The sequence below is a fragment of the Salmo salar genome, chromosome 04, assembly GCF_965601325.2.
Source record: "Salmo salar chromosome 04, fSalSal1, whole genome shotgun sequence".
Classification (NCBI taxonomy): Eukaryota; Metazoa; Chordata; class Actinopteri; order Salmoniformes; family Salmonidae; genus Salmo; species Salmo salar.
In genome coordinates this window covers 34,795,154-34,805,869 of record NC_138294.1, presented here as the reverse complement: position 1 = coordinate 34,805,869, position 10,716 = coordinate 34,795,154, and the positions used below count along the sequence as shown (strand labels likewise).

Here is a 10,716-nt window from a genome sequence, read left to right as displayed (position 1 = left end):
GAGGGGCTGTGCTGGGGTCCTGGGTGGGGTTAAACCAAGCGGCTGGTCCACCTGCTCCAGACTCTCTTATGGCCTCCCACAGCTCCTCAAAGCTAATGGCTGCCTTCTTCGACAAATGCAGTCTGGAAGATTCAAAAAGGTTATGTTTTACTGTATGGTTCAGTCCAGTGATGGAGTTAACTGCAGGGATGAATTGAGATTATTTTAGATTTGATCAAATTTAAGAATTATTCATGGTTTTCTATGAGGAGTTTTGAGTTTTTGAATTTAGTTGAAATTGAATTGACCCCAACCCAGGTTCACTGGTTTTGTTTTTAGATGACTCTATTACACATGGCAAGTTCATTGTAGGCTAATTCAGTGTTTCAGTGAATCAAACCAAACATCATCACACATGGTCAGATTTTAGAAAATGAGTGTGCTAGACAAAACAAATATATATATACAGTACCAGTCAAAAGTTTGGACACACCTACTCATTCAAGGTTATTTTTTAATATTTACTATTTTCTACATAGAATAATAGTAAAGACATTAAAACTATGAAATAACACATATTGAATAATGTAGTAACCAAAAAAAGTGTTAAACAAATCAAAATATATTTTATATTTGAGATTCTTCAAAGTAGCCACCCTTTGCCTTGATGACAGCATTGCACACTCTTGGCATTCTGTCAACCAGCTTCATGAGATATATTATGTCAAGAACAGTTCAAATAAGCAAAGAGAAACGACAGTCCATCATTACTTTGAGACATGAAGGTCAGTCAATCGGGAACATTTCAAGAACTTTGAAAGTTTCTTCAAGTGCAGTCGCAAAAACCATAAACCACAGGAAAGGAAGACCTAGTTCATTAGAGTTACCAGCTTCAGAAATTGCAGCCCAAATAAATGCAATTTAAAATAAATGCCCTATTTGGTAAAAGACCAAGTCCATATTATGGCAAGAACAGCTAATTGTATATATGTTTTGATTTGTTTAACACTTCTTTGGTTACTACATGTTTCCATATGTGTTATTTCATAGTTATGATGTCTTCACTATTATTCTACAATGTAGAAAATAGTAAAAATAAAGAAAAACACTTGAATGAGTAGGTGTGTCCAAACTTTTGACTGGAACTACCAGATAGGTACAGTGAAATGTGTCGTTTCAAACAGTCAGCCATCGTAGGAGTTTATTATTTCTTTCTGTAAGGGAGCAAATTAGAGTTAAGTGCCTTTCCCAAGGGCACATCGACAGATTTTCCATCGTGTCAGCTCAGGTATTCGAACCAGTCAACCTTTCGGTTACTGCCCCAACGCTCTACCTGCTAGGCTACCTGCCGCCCTATAGAGTTAAGACTTCTATTATGTTTTTTCTTTATACTGTCAACCTCGCTGACTCTTTTACCCAGCGCTTTGCAACAAATGCATTTGAATGCACTATACTATTAAAATGTGATATTTATTACGTTTGGTTGATGTACTAACCGGAGCAGCAACTGGCTGTACTGCTGCAGTGTGATGAATCTGCCCAGAAACTTGGTGAGGATCATCAGCAACACATCTCTGTGAGCATAGACAAAAGAGAGGGGAGGGATCAAGAAACCATATAGGATAAAGGACATCCTGTAGCTGTGTGTCTGTAGGTGTTAATGTATAGGGAGAAGATTTTGTGTAGGTAATATACTTTTTTAAAAGTGTAAGTGTGTGTGTGTGTGTGTGTGTGTGTGTGTGTGTGTGTGTGTGTGTGTGTGTGTGTGTGTGTGTGTGTGTGTGTGTGTGTGTGTACGCGTGCGTGCGTGCGTTAGTCAAAGCCTAACCTATTGGCCAGTGCTTTTCCCTCCGGATGGTTGTTCTTGAACATTCGTTGAAGGTTCAAGTGTCCTAATGACTGAGTGTTCTGCCTTAGCTCGTGCTCAAGCTGGAGGTAGAACATAAAGATATCAATGCAGTGACTATAGCTCCCTCGAGTCTATTCAGTGCATTCATTTGTTAATTCATTTGGTCAGTTGTTCATTCATTTGTTAGTTCATTCAATACACCAATCAACCATCAGAACATGAAACATTTCGTCAAAATTCATTTTCGACAGCTTTGACCATGTCAAAACAATAATGACTCAACATCTCACATCTAACAAAACAGAGGAAGCTAAGTGACGTCCACTAGGAACTATGCTGATGTCAAAGGCAGGCTAGCCCTTCCTGCTGGTAGGTTAGGACTGACGTTCATCGTCTCTATTATCAAGGGACTTCTTCTGATCTAAGGAAGAGCAAGGGAGGGGGTTTGGGTATTAAGATAACTGTTGTGGATCCCTTTTGACAGGCAGTATCCCCGACTGTCTGTGCATTTTTATGTTTGCCTTGGTGTGTGTGTCTCTATGTGTGCACACAGTAGGTCTACTCTGAACACTGCATTGTGCATGAGTGTACAGCATACTATGTATGACTGAACTGTATGTGTGTGTGTGCGCACTTGCATGCCTGCGTGGGCGCATTTGTTCTTTGGTTCCAGACAGGGCTAAACCTGGTCAGCTATGCCCGTCTGACATCTGCAGATCTCAGCCATAACACACTCACACTCAAAATGCTAATCTCTACCTCTCCCGCCTCTCCTCCCTGGGTATGCTGTGTTAACCATTCTTGACCAATGGGGATGAGGTTCTCTGGGTACCTATGGGTTTTCCCTCAGCATGGTCCAAGGACCCCACTGAACCCCCTTTCGTTACTCCGGACCCCAACTCCACATCATATCTGTGTCTGTTATTTAAACTAAGAACGAGACTGACTTTGATGTAGAAGGAGAGCAACACTGTCTGACTTCCTGCACAATCTTGCTGTTGTCGAGCTCATAGCTAAGAAGCTGTCTGTGGTCTTGGAATATATAATATGGATCAAATGGTCAGACTTAGACCTAAATCAAACATTCCATTGAGTGTTGAACAGGAATAAGCACCCTTGAAAAATGGAGAGTAGTTGAATAGGGGATGTCAGATGGAGTGAAATGTAGTGAAAAGAGGGAAAAAGAGACCAAAAGACTGATGAAAGGAGAGAGGCGGAAAGAGGGAGGGACAGTACCTGGTCCACTTGGATCCTGAGCTGGGCCTCGGGGCAGGAGGCTGCGGTAGTAGTTCTGGTAAGGATACTGGTTCTGCTGGTATTGGTTTGGCTGACGGTACTGGTTTGACTGGTGATGCTGGTTTTGCTGGCACTGGTTAGGCTGGTGACTCGGCTCCCCCTGCTCTCTGGTGCCACCCGCTGACCTATCCAAAGCACAACCACATTCACAGCATACTAGAATCATGACTGATAAGTGCAAACTCTGTGTAATTGCATTGCAGTTCACCAAACCTAATTTAAACACATTAATTGTAATTATTTCTGGGTATCGGCATTCTCCAGTTTAGTGCACACAGTCACAAAGTCATTGTGGATTGCATTTAGGCTAGTCGATCTGATGGGATAGGTGTAAAAAATCTACCATTTTGAAGTCAGTTCAGGAAGTAATTTGAATTTATGAATATATTCTACTATTCCTTTCAGTTTATTGAGAAGTTATTGAAAATAGTTGCCCTTTTTTCCTGTTATTGAATTGGAACTTTATCCCAACCCTGCAATCCAGCAGTTCATGGAATTTGTAATAACACTAGACATTGAGTTTTACATTACATTTACCATATTCGAAGAGACTAGACCTAGTAGTCTATCATATCTAGTGGTGTAAGAAGTACTTTAAGTAAAAATACTTTAAAGCACTACTTAAGTTGTTTTTTGGGGTATCTGTACTTTACTTTGCTATTTAGATTTTTGCCAACTTTTACTTTTACTTCACTACATTCCTAAAGAAAATGATGTACTTTTTACTCCATACATTTTCCCTGACACCCAAAAGTACTCGTTACATTTTGACAGGAAAATGGTCCCATTCCCAAACTTATCAAGAGAACGTCTCTGGTCATCCCTTCTGCCTCTGATCTGGCGGACTCACTAAACACAAATACTTTATTTGTAGATTATGTCTAAGTGTTGGGTGTGTCCCTGGCTATCAGTAAATATATAATTGTGCAATCTGGTTTGCTTAATATAAGGAATTTGAAATGGTTAATAATTTTACTTGTAATTTTTATGCTTAAGTACATTTCAGCAAATCCATTTACTTTTGATACTTAAGTATATTTAAAACCAAATACTTTTAGACTTTTACTCAAGTTGTATTTTACTGGGTGACTTTAACTTTTACTTTAGTTATTTTGTATTACGGTATCTTTACTTTTACTCAAGTATGAAAACTGAGTACTTTTTCCACCACTGATCATATTCACTTTTAAAAAAATAAATTCCTCCCAAGATAATCAACAATTACCAACTCCAATATCAGAAGCACCTGGCCGAACGTCGCACATTGTTTTGTAGAAGGGCGCCACCACATGGAGATTTGGATCAGAGAAGCTGGTCCAGTGCTGTTCACGGTACTGAAAGGAATTCGCGCACGTGTGTGTGTGTGTGTGTGTGTGTGTGTGTGTGTGTGTGTGGTGTGTGTGTGTGTGTGTGTGTGTGTGTGTGTGTGTGTGTGTGAGAAAGAGAGAGAGAGACTATTCAACTTTGTTGCGCAGTATTTCTCCATCCTATTATTCGTTTAGCTAGAGATCACATTGCAATAGGCTACTCACCAAAGATGGGCAGCCGTGGTTTAAACGGATCAAGGGCTACTGAGACTTCGACTCCTTCGGGGATTGGCTGCGAGGCCAGGCTGAAACGGCTCTGCTTCGGCGGAGCCTTGTCATAAGGATAATCTGTGGTCCTTCTTGTGTTTTGACCTCGGAAAACAAAGTCGAGGCCCCCATCCCGCAACAGCGGCGGTACAATTTCGTCACTCGCAGCGTAATCTCTGGAGTAGCCTCTGAGAGAGAGGGTTTCTGGGTCTCTGAGTCTTGATAACGGGTGCTGAATAGCTGGTAGTCGAAGAGAAGCAACCGAGGACAGTCTAGACATTGTATCTGTCATACTCCAGGATAAAAACGGTCGCAAATGTCACATGGTGATGATAGCATAAAATAGTCCTATTTAATTATATTCGTTGTTATTTCGTCAGCCTGCTTCATCGATAGCTTATGCTACTCTATTCAGAAGTTCTTTCACTGCGTACGATGGCAAGGTTAATTTTTTGTGCCTCGTCTCCAACTCGAGTTGGTTTTGCAGAATAGGCTATAGGTGCGCGGTTGCTACAGACAACAGAAAGCACTCCAGCCCTCTCCACCAAAGTGTATTTATTGCGGTGGTAAATGGTGGGGTGGAGTTGTCAACTCAAAGAACAATGGTGTTGTTCTTGGTTTTATGTGGTATTTTTATGTGTGCAACTTGACAAATTGATAGTCTCACAGCTGAAATACCCCACAGCGCAAAAACTGGTTGAATCAACGTTGTTTATAAGTAATTTCTACCAAAAAAATGCAATGTGATGAAGTTGAATCAACGTGGAAAACTGGTTGGATTTCCAAAAAGTCGTCAATGTAAGGGTATTTCTTTTTTTTACACATTTTCCGAACTGTGGGAAATGTAACCTACATGCAACCTTAATTATACTTGTTTTAAAGTAGGCCTATAGCATTCGCCCGATTTAAAGTTATTTGAGTGGGTTTCAATAGCCTATTATATTTATCCCTGCCTGTCAAAATGCAATGCACTGCTCGCAGTTGCTATGCAGCCTGCAAACAACTGCTAAAATCAGTGTGCAGCAAAACCAGGGAAATGTGAGAGCATTACTCGCATTACTCGTTGCATAACTGTAGTCATATAGTGATAATAAATCCCACCATTTGCGCAATTAGCCTATTGCAATGTGCGGGCACGTGCGCGTAGGATTTGGTCCCATTCCAACAGGGCACAAGTCAAGCTCCTATGCACGTCGAGGACGCATTTGTAGGCTAATTATCGGTATGACGCCCCCTGCGCGCACACATGACCTATTCGTGCAGGATCTCTTGATCTCCACGCTGCAGCCATAGGTCTCATTGAAAGGCTGACACGAGGAGCATGTATAGGCTATTAACGATGTGCCTGGAATTTGAAAAAAGTTGGGCTTCTATAACCACACACATAACCACACATACTCATTAGCTTATTAGTTATCAATGGGATCCGGCTGGCATTCACCTGCATTAGTATTTGTCACAGGTGAAAGGGCAAAGCAATGGTCTTGGTTCAGATATTTTATAATTAACCCGGTAATCAGGGTTGTAAGTATAGGAAAACCCTATAGTAAAATAGTAGGCTATATTCTTCCCACACAGTACAGACTATAGACAGCAAGTAGGCTATATATAGGTGTATACTATAGGTGTATACGTTAACATCTCTTTGATTCAAAACATTAGTATTTTAGGTACATTATTGACCCATTATTGTTGTGCAAACAGAATGATTGTGTTTTGCCATCCAGAAATACCAATAAAATAGAGTTTGATTGAATTCGACTGTTACTGTCTCAGCAACCAAGTGGAGAGTGAATGGTGTGGGCGCACGCGGGTCTTTGGCAGCAACTCCAGGTCCTTTTGTACATTTAATTACAGGGCTTATGTTTTGTTTTCATAGGTTACTATTGTGTTGGTTAAGTCACAAGCTACATAATGTTCTGCAAGAGACTATATTCGGCTGTATCCAAGCAACGATCAAACATGCTTTCCTGTGTGTGAGAAATGCAAGAATATGAGTCTGTTTTCAAAGCTGGAACAACAGGTTAGAAATGGTCAAAACGACGAACCTACTGTAACATGTTTTGCTGAAGGTTTTGGCCTAATGCATACAAAACGGAGGAATTATTTCGTTCCAGGGGTGAAAGCTTGTCCTAAATAGCCAACGTTGTTAGCAGGAACAGGCCTGAAGATATGAAAAATACAATTCCATTGACAATTAATGATAATTACAAAGAAGGCCATAATCAGCACATATAACCTACTTCTGCGCTGTAGGTCACATTGACATTCTGTTAAATGGAGACGCGCGCGCTTCCGGCTTTTCAAAACGCATCATAGGCTACAGGTCAGGCTATGAAGCAAATCCTCACCACATCATTAATAACATCACAATGTTAAAAAGTTGGCAAGCTAAGTTAAAGTCTTCAAAGTCGCATGCATACCAGCAACAATGTCACCCTCTCGCACTCGCTGTTAATGTGTGAATTTTGATGGCCTAATTGCCAGGCCTAACCTCTTAAATCACATTTATCAGAACAATAAGACCTATATTGAATTATGAAGATACATTAAAAAGCTAAGCTTAAAATTACATTTGAAAAACTTAGCCTACCCATGCGTTAATTGCACACTGTATCATGGTGCCCACCCTAATTTGCGATAAAACGTTGACCTAAAGAATAAATAGTACATAAATAATTATAAATAGCTGCGATGTTGTGATGTTATTAAATAGCAGAATAAGAAATATTATCTAACACCACTGTGTAATTGGAAAATGACTTGAATTTGCCCTTTAAAAGTCCCTAAGTGTTCTATTACACTTTATTTAATAGACATGGCTAAGATTCGAACCTTAACCTAGGATATTTATTTAGCCTCGCCAATCTATTCGACCGTCTGCATATCCATCACCCCCAAATTCTCGCGATATATAGCCCAGATATATTAGGCGGGATGGGGGCTCTTCGTCCACTTGGAGGGGCGTTGGGTTTCTTTGAGGGTATCTTGGTGAGGGCTGTCTGGAACATTTAGGGTCTGACCTCTACTCCACGAGGAGGAACTTGAAAACATGTCGGACGCGGTGGTTAGCTTCATTAAGGACTTTTTGGCTGGTGGCATTGCTGCTGCCATTTCCAAGACAGCTGTTGCTCCAATTGAGAGAGTAAAGTTGTTGCTCCAGGTAAGACTGAGTGAGAATAATTGTTTTCCAGTCTCTGTCATAAAGTTAATATATTATTGGTTATCCATTGAGTAAGATTGTAATACGATTAGATTAATTTGGCAAATGGTTTTCATGGAGAAAGACATGCGAAAAGCGCTTTGGAGACGTTTCTTACGCACATGACTTGTCGCTGTCCAAGGTGGTATTGAGCTTTCTAATTGGATTCGATAGGACTCAAGATTTGGCCTTTCGTTCAGAACAGAAACCGAATCATATGAATTTCAGGTCAGAAAAGAAAAATTACTATTTTGAATAACATAAAGTTAATTTATTTGATGCGTTCTTATATTTTAATGTTGATTTCAAGTACACGTAATGCTATGTTTCGATTAATAGGATGATAATTAATTAGGCCAAAATGTCGATAATCGTTTGGATATAAGAGCGGCGATATTTGGTTTAGGCCTAGGCTACAGCTAAATTTATCCAGACGCATGCAACCCAATACACACAGACTGTGCTCAAGTGACAAGCAATGGCCAGTATACAACAGCGTTGAGAATAGCTCATTATAATAGAAATTGCACACATGCATTCCTACAAACCCGTGATTATCATTGAATTAAAGTGAATTAGGAATTTGTCCCAACAACAAACTCAATATTGTTAGGCTCTTGCTATAAGATAAACTTCAGTTGCGTAATACAAAGTAGGCCTAAAGTACAATGATAAAATCCGATTGACATGCCTTCTTTTTTTTTTGCTTAGTGAATTGAGGCTAAATTGAAAAATTAATTGTCTTCTGTTGTTCTGCTCTCCAGGTCCAACATGCCAGCCAACAAATCACAAAGGAAATGCAGTACAAAGGGATCATGGACTGCGTCAGGAGGATTCCCAAAGAGCAAGGCTTTATCTCCTTCTGGAGAGGCAACCTGGCCAATGTGATTCGTTACTTCCCCACCCAAGCCCTCAACTTCGCTTTCAAGGACAAGTACAAGAAGATCTTCCTTGGAGGAGTGGACCAGAAGACGCAGTTCTGGCGTTGGTTCGCCGGTAACCTGGCATCCGGTGGTGCGGCCGGTGCCACTTCTCTTTGCTTCGTTTACCCACTTGACTTCGCCAGAACCAGGCTCGCGGCCGACATCGGAAAAAGCGGAGCTGAGAGAGAGTTCAGCGGTCTTGGCAGCTGTCTCAGCAAAATCTACAAAGCCGACGGTATCAAGGGCCTGTACCAGGGATTCAACGTGTCTGTCCAGGGCATCATCATCTACAGAGCTGCTTACTTTGGAGTCTATGATACAGCCAAGGGTGAGGAGCATGAGCTAAAGTCAAATCATAAATCTAAGTAGCTGTTTGCAATTGGGACGTTGTTTAAAGTATTGTATTTTACAAACGAATATGCACAGAATCCCAATTATGTTGCTCTACGTCATCGTCTAGGTATGCTGCCCGACCCCAAGAACACGCACATCTTCGTCAGCTGGATGATTGCGCAGAGCGTCACCGCAGCCGCCGGTATTATTTCATACCCCTTTGACACCGTCAGACGTCGTATGATGATGCAGTCAGGACGCAAATCAGGTGAGCTAGTTGTATGCCTACTCGTTGAATCATATCAATGAATGACCGTCATTGTAATTAAGAATATGTTCTTAACTGACTTGCCTAGTTAAAATAAAGGTACAAAAAAATTTTATAAACTGATCCATTGAAATATTCCTCTGCTTTAGTGCACGCGCACATTACGCATGGCAATTGTCATTGAGTTGCCTACAGTAGGCCTATATTTCACATTTTAATGATCAAATGTGTCGATTTCAATAGCGGACATCATGTACACTGGCACAATCGACTGCTGGAAGAAGATCGCCAAGAACGAGGGAGGCAAAGCCTTCTTCAAGGGGGCCTGGTCCAACGTGATCCGAGGCATGGGTGGCGCCTTCGTCTTGGTGCTCTACGACGAGATCAAGAAGTACACATAAACATTCACAACTCCATAGGAAACCCTTCACCACATGTCTTAATTGGATCATATAATGATAACAGCTTGGGTGAATTATCGGGGTAGATGTGTATTCTATTGAGCCAGCCCAGGAGTTGGTTGCTAGTTATCTTTCTCGCCAGTGTATTTGGTCATGTGAGTAACGCACCGACTCTGAAACCTGTATATATCTTAACCAAGATGTACAGAAAAACGCACATCCAGGCCTGCCAGTTGACTGTCAAACTGGTCCAGAAAAGGGATTTTTCCATTTAATTACATGCCTACTGCAAACAAAGATTCATCCACTCTCCTCAGTTCTTTCTTTCTCTCATTGTAAGCCAAATGAATGTACTCTTCACAGCAGCTGCTGTCTTCCAAGGGCCTTATGTTCATGTGTTGTGTCATATCTCATGTCCCACAATAAACATTATTTTAATAAGAATAAAGATGAAAATACCTACTAAGCCCTCTGCTTTGGTGCATTCCTTTGTCATTCATATTTCATATTTGTTTTATTGACATATTGTAATGTATACAATATATAACATAATATACAGTATACCATAACAATACATCAAAACATTTAGGCAAGGGATACTAGTTCCAGGCTCTGACTTGGTCTATTATAGGGTTAGAAATATCATCCATCCCATTTTCTTGGGCTGGCTATAGAGATCCTTTTATTGGGAGCCAGCCTAGATGGGAATCATATAGCTCAGTGTCTCATCAGCTGCCATGCTTCATAGTCTTTGTTGTTATGTACATAACAGATACAATACAAATGTAATATTACTCCCATTTTCTCAAACATCAGGTTTTACTAGGCTATACATACACATGACTATTAATGACATAAAAAAGACAAAAAAGGCCAACAAACTTGATGTTT

General features: G+C 40.6%; 1 protein-coding gene across 1 annotated transcript; it reads left to right on the top strand.

The window, feature by feature from the left end:
- The first annotated feature begins 7,636 nt into the window (after window positions 1-7,636).
- Window positions 7,637-10,291, top strand: slc25a4 (solute carrier family 25 member 4). The gene is made up of 4 exons (XM_014195544.3): window positions 7,637-7,861; window positions 8,665-9,151; window positions 9,284-9,424; window positions 9,668-10,291. The coding sequence occupies exons 1-4, from the start codon at window positions 7,751-7,753 to the stop codon at window positions 9,823-9,825; spliced, it is 897 nt and encodes a 298-aa protein (XP_014051019.1). The 5' UTR covers window positions 7,637-7,750; the 3' UTR covers window positions 9,826-10,291.
- Window positions 10,292-10,716: the final 425 nt, after the last annotated feature.

Excerpts from the sequence above, each read along its gene's own strand:
- slc25a4 (XM_014195544.3), top strand. The coding sequence starts at position 7,751 with ATGTCGGACGCGGTGGTTAGCTTCATTAAGGACTTTTTGGCTGGTGGC. Across the intron at positions 9,152-9,283 it reads AGTCTATGATACAGCCAAGG|GTATGCTGCCCGACCCCAAG; the intron begins GTGAGGAGCATG and ends GTCATCGTCTAG. Across the intron at positions 9,425-9,667 it reads GCAGTCAGGACGCAAATCAG|CGGACATCATGTACACTGGC; the intron begins GTGAGCTAGTTG and ends CGATTTCAATAG.